General features: G+C 47.6%; 2 protein-coding genes across 3 annotated transcripts in view; one reads left to right on the top strand and one right to left on the bottom strand.

Annotated features, from left to right (window-relative positions):
- Positions 1 to 335: 335 nt before the first annotated feature.
- On the bottom strand, positions 336 to 19,517 carry PLAGL2 (PLAG1 like zinc finger 2). Of its 2 annotated transcripts, none has more exons than XM_053249418.1 (3): positions 19,169 to 19,517; positions 10,294 to 10,659; positions 336 to 8,890 (listed from the first exon to the last, which is right to left on the bottom strand). In XM_053249418.1, exons 2-3 carry the CDS (start codon positions 10,542 to 10,544, stop codon positions 7,687 to 7,689), a joined length of 1,455 nt encoding a protein of 484 aa, XP_053105393.1. In that variant the 5' UTR covers positions 10,545 to 10,659; positions 19,169 to 19,517; the 3' UTR covers positions 336 to 7,686. The 2 variants fall into 2 exon arrangements, with proteins under 2 accessions (XP_053105393.1, XP_053105394.1); XM_053249419.1 differs by lacking the exon at positions 19,169 to 19,517 and adding an exon at positions 18,844 to 19,079.
- The window catches only part of POFUT1 (protein O-fucosyltransferase 1), a 28,724-nt gene continuing 24,572 nt past the window's right edge, over positions 19,477 to 23,628 (top strand). Inside the window, exon 1 of the mRNA XM_053249420.1 lies at positions 19,477 to 19,762. Within this exon, the coding sequence (XP_053105395.1) occupies positions 19,603 to 19,762 (160 nt within the window). The 5' untranslated portion in view covers positions 19,477 to 19,602. The remainder of the gene's footprint in view (positions 19,763 to 23,628) is intronic.

The raw sequence follows: 23,628 nt of genomic DNA, 5'->3' as shown, positions 1-23,628 counted from the left end.
AGCCTCTCGTTTGCTAATATGCACTTATTAAGTCTGGAGGCACCCTAGGAATCGATCAACCCACATCAAGATAGTCTCCTGCCTCATACGCATCCCTATCCCCGCAACCACCTGCCTGCACAGAATGCATCTGCTCGCTAAACAGCTCAGGGCTCCACGGGAAACTAGAGGCAAGGCATCCCACTCATGAGAATTCCCACTCTCTGTGCTGTTTGTGCAAGGTGGAAGAGGAATCGTCACAAGTGGCAAGAGAAGCGGGTAGTTGGTCTAGGAGAGGGGAAATTCTGCACAGATTAGTAACTACAGTCCCACTCTCCCAAAGAAAATGACACAGATACTTCAAACATTTTAATAAGGAATTTCATTTTTTAAAAAACACATCCTCTCATTTTGGACTTAATTCAGTAAGACAAAAGGAAAAGCTAACTGAACAGTAACGAACTGTACATTTCCTAATGGCACTTCAATCTTTACAGTTTTAAAAACCTGGACTTGTAAGAAGCCCCAAAATACTCTTGATAAAGAGGTTATTCGCTGTGTTTATAAAAAGTGCTAGATTTGTTTGAGAAGTCCAGCTTCAGGCCTAGAGGAGCAGCCCTACCTGAGGTGAGGGTGGGCAGGCAGGCTTGAGAAGATGAGGCTTAGCAGGGCCAAAGAGGTCAACTCTGTCTTGCAGAAATGCATATGGACTCTCAGGCCCAACTGCTAGGATGCAACAGCCCAAACACACAAAAGGGACCAAGTGAGGCCATGTGTGAGTTCTGACTACAAGAGTGATCAGCAGAATGAGACAGCAATTTGCCTTCTGCTCCCAACCGCATGGAGATGTGTGAAGGGACAGAGTATTCCTAGCCTCTATTCAAATCTCTGCAGCAGTGGCAGTGTGTGAGCCTAATGAGACACGGCTGCCTCTGGTTCCCAGCAGACGGGAGAGAGAGAGGAGCCACTAGAGCAGCCAGGAACAAGAGACAGCTGTGCCTCCATTGTGCCCTGCCCCCCCCCCCCCCATTAGGACCTGCCACTGCTGAATCTCAGGCTTCACACAAGGCCAGACCAGTGTTCCCTCTAACGGATTCCCAGATGTTGTTGACTACAACTCCCAGAATCCCCAAGCAGAAGCCATTGCAGCTGGGGATTCTGGGAGTTGTAGTCAACAACATCTGGGAATCCTTGTTAGAGGGAAAACTGGGCCAGACTCTTGCATAAAGGGTGACTTGGCTGCCCATTATCCTGCTGTCCCTTCTTGCAGTGCAAAGCACACTGCTGTATTACACTATGTCAGGTATTATGGCTTCTGCAGGAATAGAGTCAGACCTCGGCACATGCCAACTCTCTTGCCACCAAGCGAAATCCACACACTCCAAGGCTTGGATTCCTCCATGGTGGGGTGCAGGCCACCACAACTCATCCTCCTACACCCATCACTCTCTTTCTCAAACAGCACAGCAGTTGCCCTGTTCCCTTATCATCCTTTGCACACATACCTGGTGCAAGGTATGAAGGGAACACAGCAGCCATCACAAGCAGGTGGTGCACCGGACAGAAGGTGGCCTTCATGTGGTAGGTCACAAGAGGTGGCCTGTCCCAGCCCACCTGCCCCCATACTCTAAGGCAAGCTTCATTATGTTTAGCAGTAACACCTTGGTTAAAAAAAAAATTACATAGAACATTCTTTTAAAAAAACCAAAAAACCAACAACCACAGCTCTTGGATATTAAGACAACTAAAAAACAAAAACCAACCAAAGGGACTTAATGAGATATTGGCTAGAGACTGAGAGCACACCCTAACAGAGGGACAAGAGAAGGCAGCCATTTCCAGCCTGTCAAGATGCAAGAGAAACCCATGTGCTTGGACATGTGCCGCCCCCCCACCCCGCGCCAGATGCACAGCTTGGGCACCCTGGCTGAAGGATGCCAGGACACAATCATGAGCTGGCCAAATGGCGGCAGAGGGAAGTCAGGGCTATCAACACAAGGAGGTCTGTCTGTGTTGGCTTTTGGGGGTGTGAATGCTCAATAGAGGCAGATCCCACTTTCTGTGGTGCCTCAAGACTAGAGCTATTGCTATACAAAATGCAGAAAGTTTTAAACTCCAGAGTAGCACAGAGGAGTTGACAACAGACATGCCTCCCTCAACAGGCTCTCTCCTCACAACTCCCATCTTTGCACTACCTCAACCATTCCCCCCCACCTATCCCTCTCTCCCAGGACCACACATACCAAAGGGACAAACATGCAGTGCACACACAGCCAACACACTGCAAGTCAGATTCCCAGGGCAGAGCTCGCCGGCAATAACCCCTCCTAACTGACGGTTTAAGCTTCTGTATTGTGCTGGTCCACGCTATGCAACTTTCTCTTTTGGTGATTCAGCAAAGAATTTACTCCTAGAAGGACAGTCTCTTTTCAGCTCTGTCCAAAGGAAGAGTCTCGAATAATGATATTTTAGACGTTAATTCCAATGGTTGTTACAGATGTATTCAGAAAATATCCTGAGCAGTGAGGGAAAGAGTGAGGAAGAATTCATAAAGGCATGTGCTGAACAAACAAGGCTGGAATCACAGATTCCATGGATAATATAATTAATTCTTTGTCAGATATTACCACCAAGTTTCAAGCAACTTGCTATCACGAAAGAAAAATCAAGCTAAACATTGAAGTTGTGCCAGTTAAAGGCAGAGATGATACATGTAACTCAATGGACTTGCTATTTACACAGAGAAGAGGCCTATGCTAAGAAAGGCAATGCCAAACCACTGGATTTATGGCTGGTCAGAAGGGAAGCAACAGCTTAGTTACAGCCTAAAACGGTGAAGGAAGTTGCCACGCATGGCTGACTGCAGAGGAAGGGTGTGCAAACTGGGACAGCAAGAAACAGTGGCTGTTCCAGCAGTGCTAGAACACACCTGTCGCCAGCACTTCAGGAACTGAGAAAGCTATCTGGGGTTGGGTGGAGCTGCTAGAACACTTGCACAAATCAAACCAGAGGAAGACCCACTTTTCAGCTTCCTCAATGGGGAGTTAAAAAGGCACACAAACACCCACCAAGGAGGATCAGGCTGCCAAGAGATGGACAACAGAGGCGGCTTGAGCCAATTCATCCTTTGGTTGTGACATCATGAAGGCCCAAGGAGGCAAGCTTGCTGTATCCATTTTGCATGGTGCATGTCGTTTCAACATGTGGCAAGAGCCAGCCTCTCCCACCCAAGGAAAACTTTGCCTTTAATTGCTCGCTAGAGTTTGGTAAATATTAGGTTGCACCATGCATGGATGCAAACCACATGCAGAAGAAAACTGATGTGGTAAGGTTGCCTTGTTGCGATTTAACATAACAAAAAGTAATATATCAATCATAAGTTGAGGGAAGGAGGAAGTGAAGGGATGTTACCGGTGAAGCTTACACCTTTTTGCAAAAGGAGGAAGTGTCCCATTTTGCTTTATGCAACTAGCACAATACACACCACAATCTTGAGATCATCATGTGAAATCAAGTCCCCTTTAAAGCAGGATGACTCACTTCTACATACAGGATTATAAATCAAGGATATGACTGAGTTACAATTTTAAAAAAGCAGCACAATGTACTAGTAAGAAAGGGTGAATAGGGACCAGTTGCTTAAGTCTGCATGTTTACAGGGACTCAGTGAAATTAATATACAGCAGCTTAACAAAAAGGTTTCCCCACCCCCTAACCAACAAGTGTACTGGTAATTTGTGGATCTAGCTGCTACTAGGTGCAAATATGGCGAAAATTGTAAGAGTAAACCCAACCCTGCAAAAGAGATCAGACAATTCTTTGGAAAATAGATCATCCATAGCTATTTGACAAAAACCTCAGGATGTTTAATGTCTCAGATGACCCAAACATTTGAGGCTGTGCACAGACTATTGTTTCTGCAGTTAGGAGACTGTCCTCTCTCAGTTCTATTGTGGTCTAACCTTGAACTGGCACCAGCAGCTTGCCAATTGTACAAGGAGTGGGGAGGTGCCTATTAATTCATCTCTTAGTGAAGTTACTGCCAGGGTCCTGCTGGTGAAATTGACTGGACCAATCAATTTTACTCCTCAGCTGTGAAATATAAGGGATTCTAAAGTGTGAATACATGTGTCTGTTCCTCCCACAAAATGCACCTTGGTTGAGAGATACTGGGCCATCAAGGTGAAGTTGATATATTTGCTTTCTTTGGATGAACTCTGGTCTGCTAACTGGAGTCCTTGCACCAGAGAGGGCCACTCTAAGACAGACAGAAGTGATGAGAGGTTCTTGACCTTGACAGAGGTCATCTTGTTTCTCTCTTTCTCCCCCTTCATAGTAAGCTACTTGTGCAGATGTGTGGAGATTTCATTGTTTCATGAACTTACAATAATAAAGCTCTCTTACTAATGAGCAGAGTGGGACATAATAAATGCATATCATGGCAATTATAGCTTTACAATAGTACCTGCACTATTTCAACTATTTGAAATGCTATCGGTGGTACACAGCCTTAAAATACTGGAGCTTGAAAATAGACAGTTTAGAATGGGATCCTTTTCTTTGATAATCTCTAATGACTTGCCTTGAGTAAACTAGGCTAATAAGGCTCCTCTCTTCCTTCCTGCTCCACACCACCTCTTTCTGATATTTATCCTGGCCAGGAGCATGCTACTGCCAACTGAGAGGTGTGAATGTAACTGAGTGTGTGTACTACTGCCTTTTGCTACAACAGCTGGGACAGAGACAGACAACATTAGCCACAGGTGTGTATGGAGCAGTAGCCAGGTGTGGGCAGCCATCAACCTTCCTCGGTCCAGCTTTGATTGGATAACACTGATCTGTTGCTATAAACTTTTTGGAAGTGGCTAAATCCACATTGCTGAAGCTGAACACCAGACTGGACAAAACCCCTGACCCACTGCAGCTAAATAAATCACACAACCCTCCACTCCAATTACTAGCAGGATAATATTTTGGTATAAATATGAACACAAGATTGCTCCTGATTAAATAGTCAAATTTCTGCTTAACTGCCCAACATAGATATAGATAAGAGATACAAGTGAACAGTGAAACAGTTGAATATTGGCCAGAAGGTGAAAAATTCTCCTGGGCCAAACTTCAGACAGATCATAAAGCTGGGAGCAGCAAGCAGGTAATGGAAGAGGCAGGAGTTGCCAAGAAGTTGGCGAAGTGACGCAACAGAAGCATAGCAACTCAACCTGTGCAATCTCTTGAATCAGCCACGTTCAGAAGTCAAATGCCATTTCTGAAGATGGCAAAATCTATCACAAGTGTTGAGGTAGGGATGTTATGAGGGTTGCATAAGAAAAAAAAAGACTGTGCAGCAATTTCTGGGAAAAGGAGAGTAACAGGAGATGCAACTGAGGTATTTCAAAATACTGAATGATAAGGAGAAGTCCAGCCATTCTCCTATTTACCCAGCGAAAGGCACACACTGAAATTAGAAAGGCAACATCTTAAAACACATCAGGAAGCACAGCTTGTGGAACTAACTGCCACATGCAATTGTTGAGGTAAGTATTATACAAAGTATTAAACTGATATGGGTAAAAAAAGAAAAGAAAAGCCAGAGAAAGAATAGTTATGCCAAGCCTAAAAGCTCTGTCCCTCCAGTGGTGGTGGGGGTGTGGTGGTAGTAGAGAATCCTGTACACAAAATTCTGGAAGTCGGTTAGAGCTTAAAGGAAAATGGAATTAACATAATTAGTAGACAAACATTCCAAGAATTTGCTTAAAGAGGAGGGGATCCAGAGAAACCAATGAGTGTATCTGCAGAACCACTGCAGAAGCTTACAATTCCTGTGCAGGCAAAGAGAGGGGCTGTAATGGGCCGCTCTGGATTTATCCCTCCTGCAAGTTGAGGTATGAAGATATCACACTGGAGGCTTGTGAAGATACCTTGAAACACAACACAGCTGGACTGACCCCAAATGAGGCCACCAAGTGTGATTTTATAAGAACAGGGAAGTGGGGAACCTACATATTCCCTGTGACATGGATGGGAAGGGAGAATAATCCATGCAGAGAACAGAGGAAAGGCTGGAAACTGCAAGGGCAAGAGAAGTTGACCCTAAGCTAGAGGGAAAAGTAGGAACCAAGACAGCCCCTGAATTTATGCTGAAGCAGCAAAAACACAGGCACACAACTGGATGAGCAATGCAGAGAGAGCTCCCATGCACTGGCAGCCAAGCATAGGCCAACTCTGTCCTCCGGACATCATCAATGTGCTACGGAAGACAAAGCATACAGGGACCAGCTCCTGCTAGTCACACCTTCAGCACAAGGTAGCTCCCTACAACATGCTTTGCTTCTCCCCATGCTTTGGCTTCCTGGACCAATGCAAGATCTGTTTTTCTCTCAATAAATTCCACAGAACAGCCCTCATTCTACTTGGACACTGCATTCCTCTAATGCAGGGGAAAGGTGAGGCACGGGCTATGGGGGAAAGGGACAGAAAAAGTTAAGGTGAGGAATTCTTGGGGCTGCATCATGCTGGCTATAGTGCCCCATCCCTTTCTGTCCACCCCGTGCTAGGAGGTGCTTGTTTTCTGTGCTGTGGATGGGGCTTGCCAAGGTTGAGGGTAGCCTTTCCAAAGCACCACCTCACAGTTTCCTCCAATGAGCAGGCTAGAAACAAGTCAACATCTTATCAGGATTTGGACTGAGTGGACTTGCTTCTGCACTGCATCCTTCTTACCTGTTTGACTTGTCACCCCTTAGCAAGCCCATAATAACCAAGGATCAAGTGTCAAACTTCAAGAAGGACCTCAATGATTAGCAGGAAACCACGGAAACAGGAACCATCCCAAACAGCCAAGCCTCAAAGCTTTCTTTAAAATGGACAAGCCCACAGCCACCAAGCACTGCCCACAACCCCTCTCTGTCCCCACACATGCTTTGGGAAACACTCCTACACCTACACACACACACACACACACACACACACACCCCTGTTATGTTGCAGGATCCTTCTGACCTGCATGACAGAGCAGTCAGCTAAACTGGCAGAAACTGAAGCAATCCAAAGTCAGTTTAGTTTCCCCACAGGGGAAGAAATGGAAGTAGTGAGGTGAAATCAGTGTGATCTGATTCCATTGTGTAAACAGTGTGCTAGCTATACCAGAAACAAGAACTGTGTTCCTGGGACTTCTTGATTTGTAATGGTGGGGAAAAGATCCGGGGTTGTGTGAGTGGGATTCTGCTGGAAGAAACCTTTAAACAAAGAGGCTCCTCAGAGAGTAACGAAGTGTTGTGTCTGCACACGCCACAGACCCAGTGTCATGGGCACAACCAGCAGAGGGGAAGGCAGGGAAAGGCAGATTCTTTCAGCCTGCCCCCTGGACTGAGACACTAAAATGCGGAACCAACACCGGGCCCTAACTTAAAACAGGCCCATATTCAGCCTCTCCTAAAGTGGAATGAGGCTGGAAGCCCCCAGTGGCTCTAATTTACCAAAGAACAAATGGGGTCGGGGAGGGGGGGAGAAGAGATACCTGAAATTCTATTTGCTGCAACCTACTCACTGTCCAGGACTGGGGCACACGCTAAAGTGTACACAGCAGTTCCAGTCCTCAGATATTCCTCTCTCCAGCTTTCCCAGCCCAAGATAGGAAAGAGAAGAGATCTGGGCACTCCCTCGGGATCCCATTCACAGCTCAGGGATGGTCTGCTCTCTACAGCTACCTCACTGGAACGCTTGATGGAAACGCGGCAAGGTGGTCGTACCCAAGCCCGGAGAGAATACCGACGGCAATGAATGAAGGGCCCCAAAGCTGAGTGAGGCTGTGGCTCCTGGTGACTCTTGCGGTGGCAAAGTGGTGAGGAGTGACTGGGTATCTCCCTGCGAATAACCCATGACCAGCCCTCCTGAGGACACAGGAGGGTTGCATGGAGGAAGGTTCAATGGGAGGAAGCTCAGAAGATGGGAGAAGTCCATGTTAGCAGCACAGAGAGCTTCAGAAAGTAGAGCAGGGCTCTTGGAGAGTAGAGTCTCCTCCAGAGTGGCAGGCTGAGGAGGGGACGAGGATGGCTCACCAGGCACGAGAGACAGGCCTCCAGGGAGCTCTGCCAAACAGCTGTCCACCTCTGCTTTGGGTAGTTTGTCAGGCAAGTATGAGGTAGACCCAAGCTGGTATTTGGGTGGAGGTTGTGGTGGAGAGGACGATTCCAGGGGGTAACTCATCCCCATTGGCAGGGGGTTGGGGACCAAAGAATGGTGCATCCCTGAGCTGGGCATGGCCGGGACATGTGCGCCATACATGCCCATGGGCAGTATCCCAGGGAAGTTCTTGCTGCTCATCACATCCCGGGAGGCCATGCACAGGACAGGGCTCAGCTCCTCCTTCACCGCTACAGCCGAGCTGCAGCTGAGAAGGCCCAGCATGTCCACTGGCTCCGTTTTGATCTTCAGCAGTTCTTGGGAGTGGCTCTTCTTCATGTGTCTGGTCAGGTGGTCTTTGCGTCCAAAGCGCTGGGCACAGTACTGGCACAAGAAGTCCTTCCGGCCCGTGTGCACAACCAGGTGCCTCCGCACGTCCTTGCGGGTGTAGAAGCGCCGGTCGCAGTGATCACACGGATGCTTCTTTTCCTTCACGCTGCCCGATGGCCTCCGGGAGTGGGCCTTGAGGTGCTCCAGCAGGACCTGAGTGCTCTCAAACATCTGCAGGCACACTTTGCAGCTGAGGTCACCGCTGGCAGCCGCATGCATGGCGAGGTGACGCCGGTAGCCAAGCTTGGTGTTGTAGTTCTTGCCACACTCCGGGCAGTGGAGAGCTTCTTTGTTGGGGTCGTGCGTCTGAAGGTGGTTGCGGAGGTGGTCCTTGCGGTGGAACATTTTCTCACAGTACATGCATTGGTGGGGCTTCTGAGCAGAGTGGGTGGCCAGGTGCCTTACAGGGAAAAGAAGAGAAGAAGCACAGATTAAAACAGCCTTGGCTGCTGTTCTGTCCACCCACTGCAGAGCCTGTTTAGCTGGGGAAAGCAACTCACATGCTGTGTGTTACCATTGTACCATTGTTTAGAGGCCTGTGACTGAAGGGGAGCAAAAGGCCATCTGAGTCAATACCCCACCACCATGACATGCACTGTCATCTCCTTCCCACGACACCATCTATGCAATCCAGATCATACACATGACTCAACAGGGAAGCAAAGGCCCAGAAGTCTTGCACAATGGGACTGGATGCATTTCATTTGCCATTTCAAAGAGTGCTAACTTTGCACCGTAATCTTGGTAACACTCAACCTATAGCTTTAAAGGATAAGTTCTCTTTCTCACATTGGATATCCTCCCATCTGCCAGGAAACGAATCATTTCCGATTCTCCCATTCCTACTCCAGTACCGCTCCTACATTAGGTACTGAAACTGCATTTGCACTGCTTGTTTGCTGTGGAAAGTGCCTAGTACATGGGTTTATTCACTTATCTTGAAGTGAAGCACTCCCCAGAATGCTTTAAGCTACCATTGGAACATTCCACAGAAACCCCCTACGCCAATTAGCCCTTCTAGTAACTACTATCACCTCCAACTTATCTGAATTAAGTTGTAGCTTGTTAGCCCACACCCAGTCCATCAAGGCCTCCAAATCCTAGCTCAGGACCTCTTCCACCACCCTGGGATCAGATGACATAGCAAGAAAAAGCTGAGCATCATCTGCAAATTGATGACATTGCAGTCCAAATCTCTGGACAATTTCCTCCAGGAGTTGAATGTTGTTGTTAAACAACAGGGAGGATAAGATTAATCCCTGTGAGACTCCACAGGCCAACAGCCATGGGGTTAAGCAGTAGTCCCCCAACATCACCTTCTGGACCCAGCCCTCAAAGCAAGACCAGAACCAGTTCAAAACCAAGTCATCCAATCCCAACTCAGAAATGCAGACTAGGACGTCACTGAGAGTTTCCAGCAGAACCAACAGGGACGCACTAGTTCTTGGCATAGATTATTCACTGGGCCACCAAGACAGTTTCAGTCCCATAATCAAATCAAAAACTAGACTGCAGCAGGTACAGATAGTTTATGTCATCCCAGACCCTCTGCAGCTGGGTTGACATCATACACCTTATCACCTTACTCAGAAAGGGGAGATTAGAATTGTTAAGGTCTGAAATATCAAGAGAAGGATCACATCCTTCTCTTAAGAAAATATAGCAGCAAAGACCAAGGCACTGTTGACCACCATGTGCAAGAGACGCACATGGTAAACACAACAGATAAACACCACAGTTTTTAGGCAAACAGAAACAAGTGGGCCTCTGGAACACGTCAAGGTAGGTAGGACACCAACCTACCTGTAAACCTTGTACTTGGAGGCAAAGGCTTTGCCGCAGTGCAGTTGTGGGCAGCAGTAAGGCCTCTGTTCTGAGTTTGCTCTTAGCTTATCCACACTGGGGAAGGAGGCTCCCGAAAGCTCATACTGGCATTTCCCTTCACTCTCACTCTCCCGGCCCTTGGGTCTGGCAACTAGTTTCCAGCCTGCCTCCTCCTCCTCCTGCTTTGCATCTTGAATCCAGTTGGGGACGCTGGTGAAGAACGCTGTCATGGCAGGCCTAGTAGAGGAGGGCCATATGAAGCAGAACTCCTGCCCATGGGCATCTCACTGGTACTGTCACATCCACAGACAACTTTCAAAAGCTTCAACAGGAAGAGGTCTCCACCTGAAAGAGCCAATGAGATGCTTAAGGAAAGTGAATGCATACATGCAGAGAGCTGGGGGAAAGCATCTCACAAACGATAAATCTCTGGGAGCCACTATCTAGTTGCTTTACTCATCCTAACCCAGTTTACAATCCAAACCGACTTCTGCAGTTGAAATGTTAGACACAACCCCCACCAAAAATCTCTTCTGTATACTGAATTATGACCCTCCCATTCTCACTCCTCATTCCTGCTGATTTATTGGAGGCTCTTAAGAGCAAATGTCAGCTTTTATTATTTGTGTTATGAAAATGGACTTTAAAAGTTGACTGATATGGAAGCACCAAATCCTATAGCAATGGTGAAGACAGGGAGCCAAAGTCCTGATCATTGTCCAGATGACAAAACCAACAGTCCCATGTAATCTGCTTTGAACTTTCTGAAGACAGATCAGGGCACAAGAACAAAAGGCATTCAAGGAACAAATGTGTGAATGTACTCTTTAATGCAGTACACACTTAGCGGAGAGTTAGCCTGTAGAATATAATGGGCACCATCACAAGCAAGTCCCACTGAAATTAATGAGATTGAACTTTATCATAACTAACTTGTCTCACTGGTTTCAGTGGTGCTTGGTCACAGTGGCAGCAGCTACTTCTTGGGGCTGGTGGGGCAGAGGGGAGGGGAGGGAGCCAGAGGTAACCATAGGCAGGGCTAACAGTAGGCAGAAGATTGCAAGTTCCCTCCTTGGCACCATCTCCAAGATAGGGCTAAAAGAGACTCCTGCCTGCAACCTTGGAGAAACTGCTGTCAGTCTGTGTAGATAATACTGAGCTAGATGGCCCAAGGGTCTGACTCAGCAGAAGGCAGCTTCCTATGTAAAACTGTCTTTTTAAGGGAGGAGAGCTGGTCTTGTGGTAAAGGTAAAGTGTGCTATTGAGTCAGTGTCGACTCCTGGTGACCACAGAGCCCTGTGGTTGTCTTTGGTAGACTACAGGAGGGGTTTCCCATTGCCTTCTCCTGCGCAGTATGAGATGATGCCTTTCCGCATCTTCCTATACAGAGAGTTGCCTGATATAGGTGTTTCCCATAGGGGATTCGAACCGGCAACCTCTGGCTTGCTAGTCAAGTCATTTCCCCACTGCACCATTAAGTAGCAAGCATAAATTGTCCCCTTTGCTTAGCAGGGTCCACCCTGGTTGCATTTGAAAGGGAGACTACATGTGTGAACACCACTCTGGGAACAGTGGTATCTCCAATTGTTTTCATATGTGTGCAGAATGAGTTCTGTTCTGGGTGGCAGTATGTGTACAGGTATATTCAGAGTGAGACTTTCCTGATTCAAACTGAGCGGGATCTAAAATTAACTGAGTGAACATTTGAAAACTTGTGTGTACACACATTCACATGCCTTAGAGGGAACACTGTCTGGGAAGAGCATCTATATGCTTGCATGAAGGTTTCAAGTTCTCCCCCTGGCATCTCCAAGATAGGGTTGAGAGAGACTCCTCCCTGCAACCTTGGAGAAGCTGCTGCCAGTCTGTAGGCAGTACTGAGCTAGATGGACCAATGGTTTGACTTGGTATAAGGCAGCTTCCTATGTTCCTATGTAACCCTAAGTTAAAAAGAAGTGAATCACCATCCCATGGTTTTCTCCATCTGTAAAGTTCTTTACTTATCTAGACCAAAATCTCCATTATTCATACCAGTGCTTGCAGCTGGCTATTCAGTGCTAATTTAATGCTCAGTTTACCCCTTGGCTGGCTGTGAGTAAAGGAATGTTGCCTTTAGAGTGGTTCATGGTTGGTGTCAGTGTGGGAATTAGCAGCCCTCTCTCTCAAGTTCTTTTCTCCAGTAGCTCCATCCTGTCTTCTATCAGCATTGCCTCCACTTCTCCCTCTCCTTGTAATCTTAGCCCTCTCCTCCTCACCCCATGTAGGAACTAGGCTAAGAAGATCAACTGAAGTGGGGAGGAGTTGGCGTTTTGAGCGCTCTTTTGCAGGTAGCACCTGCATACACACATTCTCTTTATTTTATTCTGATAATTGATTCTTGGTATAAAACTTTGTATGCTTTGATTTCAAGAGATGGAATTTCTTTGTTCTTTGTAATAAAATAATTATTTTTTATTTTAAAAAGCAAGAGGGAGGGTGCTCTTCCCCAGCCCGCACCAGTGTGGGGCAGCAGCATGCCCTCTTGCCACCCCAGTCAGCATCAGACCAGAAGTGGCTGGTGCAACCATCTGCCAGTTAGTGCACATCCCTACCTGAAAATACCACAATGTATTTGGTCACACACAGAGCCCTCTAATTTCTTTTCCTCTCACAAATATGCATACACAGTACATACTTTTTTTAAAAAAAGCAAGCCTCATTTCTCCCTTTCTCACAATATAAGCATTTCAGTGATATGTCCTTGGGCTGCAATCCTATGCACTCAGCAGCTACTTTGGAGTAAGCCTCAATCAGTTCATAAAGGCTTTACTTGGAATAAACGGTATAGAATTGGTGGCAGTTCTATGCAATATTTATTTGAGAGACTCCTTTATCAGATTTGAAAATTAAGCCATATAATCACAAACCTGTACAAAGAACTTATGCTGAGGACCTCTCCTTTCAACACTAATACCATTCACACACACCCAACCCAGCCCAAAAAAGGTAACACAAAATAACCAGCAAGCAAGCACACACACACTAGCTAAGGACAAGAGTTGTGGAGCTATTTGACTATTTTGGACTGGCCTAGTTTCCAAGTTGTGCCTGTTAGATTGCCCATGAAGAAAGGCAATAATCTCAGAATTTTTAAAAAATCAAGACATTTTCTGCATTAAAGACATACACATTTCAAACAAGGTACATTTGAAGTTTTCCAATTAGTAATTCAGTTAAAATGCCTTGTTTTATTTGGAAGCTATAACTCCCCTCTTTCACTCTCATGAGAGAGAAAAAGACAAAGGAGATAGTAAGAGGTTTTGCTTAAAGTCCCAGAAGAAGAGAGAAGGCAGGGGGATACTTGCTTGTTATTAAAATAACTACCCAGAGGAACTGCCAGTCCACCATATCCCCCACTCCCCCCCCCCAATCTTTAGATCTTTGAATTTTGTTAAGATTTGCTAGTGGCATTTTAAAAAGGAAAGGGGGAAAAGAGCTCCCTGCAAATGCTGGAGAATCCAATGCCTCCTGAGAGCTTGGTTGGGGTGCTCAGTGAGGATAAAAGGGCTGGCTTCCCTCTGGAGAAGGAGAAGCTGGAGAAAGTTAGCCAGGACTCCTACCTGTTCTGAACTCCATTCGCATGCAGACTGAGTGCTCCCATTTTGCATACAGATGTCCAGAGAGCATGCCTAGGACTGTGGGATGGATATCAGATGACTAGGCTGGCCTTGTTTGCTGCTATTGGTCAGAATGGGTGCCTTTAAGCTATTCTGACTTCTGATTAGTTGGGGGCTGGGCTAGCCCTTGTCCACCCATAGGGAAAAAAAGAAAAGAAAGGCATATCCTGATTGGTGCTGAGGCACTAAATTGTTTGTGTAGTGACTAAGTATGGTAATAATCTCATTTGCTCAAGCTCTTTGACCTTGGGGAGCAGTGCCGACCACCCTTGGAACCTCACCTTCTATGTAATGCCAGGTCGGTCCAGAACAAATCAGAAACCATCCATGATTTGATTCTGGATGAAGGTGCCGACCTGGTATGTATTACAGATACCTGGTTGGGGGAGGCTGGGGGCCCAGTGTGGTCCCAGCTTCTTCCTCCAGGCTACTCTGTTGAGGAGCAGGTGAGGGACCGGGGGCGGGGAGGTGGAGTGGCTGTGGTCTATAAGAATAATATCTCCCTTACCAGGATCCCTGTTAGAGTGTCAGATCATATTGAAAGTGTGTACTTATGTTTGGGGACCAGGGACAGAATGGGACTTCTGCTGGTGTACTGATCGCCCCGCTGCTCAATGGAGTCCCTAACTGAGCTGATGGACTTGGTCTCTGATTTGGTGTTGGAGTCCGCTAGGCTTGTGGTGCTGGGGGACTTCAATGTTCATTTCAGGACCAATTTGTCTGGGGTGGCTCAGGAGTTCATAGCGGCCATGACGACTATGGGCCTATCTCAAGTGGTCTTGGGACCGACGCACACTGCAGGTCACACGCTTGATTTGGTCTTTCACTCTGATGAGGGTGGTATTCCATGGGTGGGGACTCCTGTGATTTCCCCATTGTCATGGATGGACCACCATCTGGTTAAGGTTGGACTCACAGTCACACCCCACCTTCGCAGGGGCGAGGGACCTATTAAGATGGTCCGCCCGAGAAGGTTATTGGATCCAATAGGATTTCAAGAAGTCTTGGAGGGATTTAGTTTTGGCTCTGCTGGTGATCCTGTTGATGCCCTGGTGGAGAATTGGAACAGCAAACTCACTGGGACAGTAGACATGATCGCTCCTAAGCGTCCTCTCCAACCCGCTTCAAAACTGGCGCCTTGGTATACAGAAGAACTAAGGTGGCTGAAGCGGCAAGGCAGACGACCGGAGTGCAGGTGGAGGAAGACTTGGCTTGAATCCGACAGATTGCAACATAGAGCTCATTTGAAGATCTATGCTCGGGCAATATGGGCAGCAAAGAAGCTATTCTTTTCTGCCCGTATTGCATCCGCAAGTTCACGTCCAGCGAAGTTGTTCAGGGTTGTGAGAGGGCTAGTATGTTCCCCTCCTCCCTTGAATCAGAATCTGGAACCATCAATTACCCGCTGTGATGTGTTTAATGAATTCTTTGTGGAGGAAATCGTTCGTATTCGGGCCGACTCAGATTCCGTCTCCACAATTACTTCAATGTCTGATGTGGAGGTATCCAGCGACTCCTCTTATACGGTTAGGTTGGATCAGTTCCAGTTTGTGACTCCTGGGGATGTGGACAAGCTGACTGGAATGGTGTGGCCCACCAACTGTCCTCTTGACCCTTGCCCGACATGGCTTATACTATCTGGCAGGGGGGTTGTTGTAGAAGGCCTGGTAGAGATTATAAATGCGTCTCTGATAGAAGGTAGGAAGTCTCCTGGTTTTAAGGAGGCAATTATTAGACCGCTTCTGAAGAAGCCTACCTTGGATTCCTCAGAGCTGAGTAACTACAGGCCTATCTCCAACATTCCGTGGCTGGGCAAGGTAATTGAGAGGGTGGTGGCCTCCCAGCTCCAGACAGTGTTGGAGAAAACCAATTATCTAGACCCATTTCAAACTGGCTTTTGGGCTGGCTATGGGGTGGAGACTGCCTTGGTTGGCCTGATGGATAATCTCCAACTGGGAATGGACAGAGGAAGTGTGACTCTGTTGGTCCTTTTGGAACTCTCGGCAGCTTTCAATACTATTGACCATAGTATCCTTCTGGAGCGTCTGAGGGGATTGGGGGTGAGAGGCACTGCTCTGCAGTGGTTCCGCTCCTACCTCTCGGGCAGGTTCCAGATGGTGTCCCTTGGAGACTGTTGTTCTTCAAAATCTGAACTTTTGTATGGTGTCCCTCAGGGCTCCGTATTGTCTCAGATGTTGTTTAACAGCTACATGAAACCGCTGGGAGAGATCATCAGGAGATTTGGTGCAGGGTGTTATCAGTATGCTGATGACACCCAAATCTATTTCTCCATGTCAGCATCATCGGGAGAGGGCATAACCTCCCTAAATGCCTGCCTGCAGTCGGTAATGGGCTGGATGGGGGATAACAAACTGAGACTGAATCCAGATAAGATGGAGGTACTCATTGTGCGGGGTTGAAACTCTGGAGACGATTCTGATCTGCCTGTTCTGGATGGAGTCACACTTCTCCAGAAGGAACAGGTACGCAGTCTGGGGGTGCTTCTGGATCCGAGTCTCTCCTTGGTGTCCCAGATTGAGGCAGTGGCCAGAGGTGCCTTTTATCAGCTTCGGCTGATACGCCAGCTGCGTCCATTTCTTGAGATAGATGACCTCAAAACAGTGGTATATGTGCTGGTAACCTCCAGACTGGATTACTGTAATGCGCTCTCTGTGGGGCTGCCCTTGTATGTAATCCGGAAACTGCAGTTGGTTCAGAATGTGGCAGCCAGGCTGGTCTCTGGGTCATCTAGGAGACACCATATTACTCCTGTATTGAAGGAGTTATACTGGCTGCCAATATGTTTCTGGGCAAAATACAAGGTGTTAGTTATAACCTATAAAGCCCTAGACAGCTTGGGCCCTGGGTATCTAAGAGAACATCTTCTTCGTTATGAATCCCACCGCCCATTGAGATCATCAGGAGAGGTTCGTCTGCATTTGCCACTGGCTTGTCTGGTGGCTACTCAGGGACGGGCCTTCTCCGTTGCTGCTCCAAGGCTTTGGAATGCGCTCCCTAGTGAAATAAGAGCCTCCCCATCTCTGACAGCTTTTAAAAAGTCTTTAAAGACACATCTGTTCACCCAGGCTTTTAACTGATACTATTTTGATTGTTTTTTAATGTTGTTTTAGAGCATTGTTTTTAAAAAAATTAATTGTTGTGTTTTAAATTTCTTGTTTTTTGTTTTTAACTAATGTTTTAATGTTGTTTTTATCTGTTGTAAACAGCCCAGAGATGTAAGTTTTGGGCGGTATAAAAACATGTAAATAAATAAATAAATAAATAAATAAATTCATTTGGGGGCAACGGATCCCACTGAACACCCTAAAATGGAGAACATGGTTTTTCAAAGGAATTTAGAAAAAAGAGCCTGTGCCATCTACTGGCAAACAGTGAAAATGCAAAAGCAACTTTCAAGCAAGACAGACAGACACACAGAAAGAAAAACAGGAGAGGAAGAGATGGTATGTTTGGTGAAGGAATGTGGGGCTGGCAAGAGGGAGGCAATGCTCCCACTGCCCCAAATGTGCAGCCTCCTATGCTTAGTCATGACTAACTAGTTTGGATGTCCCAACAGGACTTATTCTAAGTAAACATCAAACTACATATTTTACGTATGTATATATAAACTGCAGCTTCTAATGCATTTTGCTGTTTTAAAAGTGCTTAATCATTATAGCAACATATAATTTCTACAGCTCTACTTATGGAGAAAATGCCTTAAATTCCTCATCTCTTCCTCACAACCAGCCCTTCATTTATCTTGTTCCATAAACTAATACAACTAGAGTTCAGATTTGCCCCACTGAAACCAGAGAATTTCCTCTGGTCTTGGATCTGAGACACCAACCCTGACTGAAGCCCCCTCCCCCCATCTGAGATCTATCTCACTGCATTTTGAATTCATAAAGATCATTCTTTATCTTTGTTCCAATGGAATTCCCTTCTTGCATCACAGGTTAGACTAGAGGAAGGCCAGGATTTGATGATGCATAGCGGTGTTTGCACTTGCACATCTGCCTAGGAACCTGGCAAGCTGACAGGGCAGGCTGCCATCCAGCTAGGCCAAGAGCTTCCATCCAAGTAGGTCAAATGGGACAAGGCCACGTGATCTTCTCAAGGAGGCAGGAACTAAGCCTGAGCTCCAGAGCTTTTCTCAGGCCTTGTCTCCTAAGAGAAACGGAACTACTACTCAGCACTAGGCACAGCAAATTTGCAGAATCCATGGGCAGCTTGCCTTGTTTAATCCAAGCTCAGCCCGTGACCCGAGTGTCTGAAATGCTACAGCACATCCCTGATGCAGAATCCAGCGCTCAGGAACCTCCTCCCCTGCTAGACTACCAACTAAACAGTTGTAGAGGGGGATAAGTTGTAGAGTTGTCACGGTTATGCACCTCTACAATTGCAGTTGTAGAGGTACATAAACTTATAGAGGTGCATAAACCACCCAGAGACTGCATTTTGGGAAATATACAAATGTGTTAAATAAACAATCATAAATTAGTCCTAGAATGGAGACACAGAGAAATAACTTGCACAGTTACATAACACCACACCAGGCCTGCTCAATTTAGGCCTCCCAGATGTTTTTGGACTACAATTCCCATAATCCCGAGCCACAATGGCCAATACGGGATTACGGGAGCTGTAGGCCAACATCTGCAGGAGGTTCTATGTTGAGCAGCCCTGCACCACACTAGCACTTGCTGCCAGGAGGAGGAGATGCAGGGAATCCCATGAACACTCCCTCCATTGGAGCCTCTAGTTTTCCCGGTTGAGGGGAGGAGGAGATCTTTGGTCTTCAATTAGGGGTTCAGTCTCCAATTGTAACGAGGACTAAGCCCATGCCACGGCATTCACACTGCTCCATCACCTTCATCCCCATCTTCTTCCCTGTCGCACTGTGTCCAACTCAGATTGCAAGCTCCCCGGGGCAGAGACCCGTCTTTTTGTTGTTACTCCAAACTGAACCACGCACCGCACCCCCCCGGTGCTCTCTCACTACAACTATCATCATCAACATTAGCATCACCTCCGGGGGTACCCCAGAAATACCCCTCCCACCACCACGGGGGAGGTGCCCCAAGTAAATTCCACTTGGGGGCTTTCCTCAACCGGCACATTCCCCCAACTCGCGCATGCGCCCTTCGAGCGCCCCCCCCCCCCAGCCCCCGTTCGGGGCTCTCTTGCACGCTCACCCCCGCCCCACGAGCGGCTGCTCCGCGCTGGCTCGTCCCGGTGCATCCAGACCCCACCGAAGCAGGCCCGAGCTGTTGCTGTGGTAACGGAGGAGGCGGAGCAAGCCCCATGACCAGAAACTCTGGCAGCGAAGAGCTCGAGGCGGAGAAGCGGCGCGCCTCAGCCGCCTCTATTTTCCTCTCTCCGGCTCGCTCGCGCCCCTCAAGGCCTCCATGGCGCCACATCCGGCCCAGAGCGGAAGTCACCTCGGGCTGCCTGATGGCGGCAGCCGCCGCCACCTTGCCTAGCCCCGCCCCCAGGAGGCGCTGCATGATGGGAGAGGTGTGGGGAGGGGCCACAGCCCTCCTGGTTTCCATGGAGACGGGTTTGGCGCGGCCTAGCACCCACTGCTGCTCCCGCACCGCACGCCTCGGACTGGGAAGGCCAGGACGGCATGGCGGCCTCTTCGAACTCTCTCGGCGGCAGCGCCGCCGTCCTCGGGCTGCTGCTCCGTCTTCTCCTCATCCTGCTTTGCCCGGGCAGCGGCAGTGGGGACGACGACGACAGCGGTGGCTGGGACCCGGCAGGATATCTGCTCTATTGCCCCTGCATGGGTGAGACAGAGAGGCAGGCGGCGGGTCTCCTCCTTTCCCCCCTCGCCGCCGCCGCCGCCCCCGCTTCCCTGTTCTCCTCGGGGTCTCCGCCGGATCCTCCTCCTCTTTCCTCCCCCGCACCCCGCCTTTCCCGCGAGCTCCGGTTTTATTTTAAGAAGTGAACCTGGAGGAGGAGGAGAAGGAGGAATACTTCTAGACCCCTCTTCAACCAAAGTTCCCAAGGCGGTTTGCGTAGATATAAATAAATAAGAAAGAAAGGATGGCTCCCTGCCCCCGAAGGGCTCGCAATCTAAAAAAGACGCCAGTGTGGTGTAGTGGTTAGAGTGCCGGACTAGGACCGGGGAGACCCGATTCTAGGTTCAAATCCCCATTCAGCCTCATGAGACTTGCTGGGTGACTCTGGGCCAGTCACTTCTCTCTCCGCCTAGCCTACTTCACAGGGTTGTTGTGAAGGAGAAACCCAAGTATGTAGTACACCGTTCTGGGGCTCCTTGGAGGAAGAGCGGGATAGAAAATGTAAAATAAAATAAAATAAAAAGGCTGAGGCAGGCCGCAGACACTGGAGGGGTGCTGTGCTGGGGCTGGAGTGCTCAGCAGCGCTTTGAAATGGTGGCTCAGTTTGCGGGACTGGGGCCTTGCAGAAAGCTGCTCTTCTGGTGCTTGCTGCGGGCGGGGGGTGGGTGGGGAGCTTGCCTGGCCCTTCACAGACTGAGGCTGCCAAGCCCCTTGATGGGCCTGGGCTGCCTCTTCTACCTGAGTCTGGCAGGGCTCTTGCCTGTTCCAGGCGGAGTTCAGCTCCACAGAGTCAAACAAGCAAAAGGGCTACGGAAGGCCAAATAATAAGACTGCCCCCCCCTTGTCTCTTCAGCAAGGGTGAAAGTGGGGGGAAGCCCCCTCCCCAAAGTGGCTTGCCCTCCACTGCCCCCCCCATTTCTGCTTGAGAAATCTAATCTCTAATGCACAGACAGATGGATATAAAACTGAATGTCTATTTGTCTGCTACTACTGATATTTATATACCACTCTTCAACAACATTCTCAAAGTGGTGCACATAGGAAAAAAAATACATAAATAAGATGATCCCTGTCCCCAAAGGGCTCACAATCTAAAAAGAAACAAGGCAGACACCAGCAACAGCCACAGGAGGGATGCTGTGCTGGGTCTGGATAGGGCCTGTTGCTCTCCCCCAGCTAAATCTTAAAGAGAATCACCACTCTTAAAGGTGCCTCTTTGCTCAATTAGCAGGGGTTTCCCCATCTGTTCCCTATGCATTCCCACACCCTTTGAGCGATCAGGACGAAACTTGGCACAGTGACTTCCTAGCAGGGTGGATTTGATTTAAATCACGATTTAAATCACGATTTAAATCACTAGCAGGGTGGATAAAAATCAATGATTTTTTTAAAAAAATCAATTTTTTTATTTTTTTTAAAAAAATCATGGATTTTTATCCACCCTGCTAGTGATTTAAATCGTGATTTAATCAGTTTGATTTAAATCAAATCCACCCTGCTTCCTAGGACACTGCGAGTAACATAGGGTACCCAGGCACCCCAACAACCACCTTGCACAGACAGATGGACATTCAGCAGGTGGATCCACAAAATGGATATGGATGCATTTACAAAAAAAACCTCACACTATAAGCCTAAACAATTCTGGATACTCAAAGCTAGTGTGAGATGCAGCTCACCCACCCATTAATGTACTCTGCCGCCCTCCCCCTTTTCCTGTTGCCGCCGCTACTCTTCAGGAGCGGCCTGGCTTGACTTCCTTACATGACGCCTCATCTGCCCAGCCCTGGTAGTGGGACTCCAGTAGACCAGGGTGGACAACCTGAGGCTCTCCAGCTGTTGGACTGCGACTCCCACTGTCCCTCAGCTACAACTTCTTGTTGGAGGTGATGGGAGTTGTTATTGTTATTATTTTTATTATTTTATTTACATTTTTATACCGCCCTAACCCAAGGTCTCAGGGTGGTTCACAACAAACAAATACTAAAAACAATTTAAAACAAATAATAAACAATCAAAAGTTTAAAAAGTTAAAAAGCTAAAAGGCTTGGATAAAAAGATAAGTCTTTAGACCCTTTTTAAAAGCCACTAGAGATGGGGAGACTCTGATTCCCATGGGAAGTGTGTTCCAAAGTCTCGGGGCGACAACAGAGAAGGCCCGTCCCTGGTGGCCACCAAACAACATGAAGGTAGCCACAGACGAGCCTCCCCTGATGAACGTAGTGGACGATGGGGCTCATGCAGAAGAAGACGCTCTCTTAAGTACCATGGGCCTAAGTTGTTTAGGGCTTTATAGGTTATAACCAGCACTTTGTATTTTGCACGGAAACTTATTGGCAGCCAGTTCAACTCCTGTAATATAAGAGTAATATGGTCTCTTCGAGATGACCCGGAGACCAACTCGGCTGCCGCATTTTGTACTAATTGTAGTTTCCGGACTACGTACAAAGGCAGCCCCACATAGAGCGCATTGCAGTAATCAAGTCTGGAGGTTACCAGCAAGTGTAGTACTGTTTTGAGATCATGAACCTCAAGAAATGGACGCAGCTGGCGTATCAACCGAAGCTGATAGAAAGTGCTTCTGGCCATTGCCTCAACCTGGGGAACCAGGGAGAGGTGTGGATCCAGAAGCACTCCCAGACTGCGTACCTGTTCCTTCTGAGGAAGTGTGACCCCAACTAGAACAGGTAGATCAATATCGCTTCCCGAGAGATGACCGCAAACAATAAGTACCTCCGTCTTGTCTGGATTCAGTCTCAGTTTGTTATCCCTCATCCATCCCATTACTGCTTCCAAGCAGGCATTCAGGGAGGATATGCCTTCTCCTGATGATGTTGACATGGAGAAATAGATTTGAGTGTCATCAGCATACTGATAACACCCAGCACCAAATCTCCGGATGATCTCTCCCAACGGTTTCATGTAGATATTAAAAAGCATTGGAGATAGTATGGAGCCCTGAGGGACCCCATATAAAAGCTGTAGCCCAATAACAGCTGGAGAGCCTCAGGTTGGCCACCTCTGAAGCAGACCCTCAGACACTTGCCTCAGTTGAGTCTGAAACTTAAGATGATGGTCTGGTCAGGGCCCAAATGGGAGACTGCTTTGGCACCCCATGGACACTGCTATGAGTTCCAGGATGGAAGGAAGGTGGGCATATAGGTGTCATAAATAACAACTGAACATCAGTAATGACTGAATATTAAGAATTACTGAGCAAGAAACAGACATTAACACTCAGCCCTTGTAATACAGCAACTAATTGTAAATCCCGAGACTACATAAACAAAGAGTCGTTCTCCCTTTCTGATTTGGGGAGGACCATAGGTTGCTGGTAGAACACCTGCTTTTCATGTGGTCATTTTCTGGTATCTCCAGGTAGGGCTAGGTAAGACCTCTGCTAGAAGCCCTCGAAAGCTACTGCTGACAATAACTAGTGAGATAGACCCATGATCTGACCATATAAAGCAGTGGAAGGTTACACAGATTCATGAAAGACAAGTTTGTCAGCACTACTATATTTATTCGGTTTATATACCGCCCTTCCTAAAGTGGCTCAGGGCAGTTTACATTAAAATTAAAAACACATAACAATTAAAATAAAAAACCATTTAAAAGATTAAAATTAAAATATCGCTAAAAGCCAGGCTAAAAAGATGGGGTTTAAGGCTCTCCTGAAGAAGAGCTTTACTAGTGGGGATGGGGCCATAGCTCAGTGTAAACGATACTGAGCTAGGTGGAACAGTGGTTTGACTGTATAAGGCAACTTTTTTTGCTCCTATGATGCCTTTATGCTGTCTTCAGATACAGAGGCAATACCTTTGAATCTCAGGTACAGGAGAGCAATGGTG

This window comes from Hemicordylus capensis, chromosome 4, assembly GCF_027244095.1.
Source record: "Hemicordylus capensis ecotype Gifberg chromosome 4, rHemCap1.1.pri, whole genome shotgun sequence".
NCBI classification, from domain to species: Eukaryota; Metazoa; Chordata; class Lepidosauria; order Squamata; family Cordylidae; genus Hemicordylus; species Hemicordylus capensis.
Note: the sequence above shows the minus strand (reverse complement) of the source record. Positions and strands in the feature narration are given on the sequence as shown.

Coding starts and splice junctions, on each gene's coding strand:
- PLAGL2 (XM_053249418.1), bottom strand. CDS start 10,544: ATGACAGCGTTCTTCACCAGCGTCCCCAACTGGATTCAAGATGCAAAG. Junction 8,891..10,293: donor TCCAAGTACAAGGTTTACAG/GTAGGTTGGTGT, acceptor TTTCCCTGTAAG/GCACCTGGCCACCCACTCTG.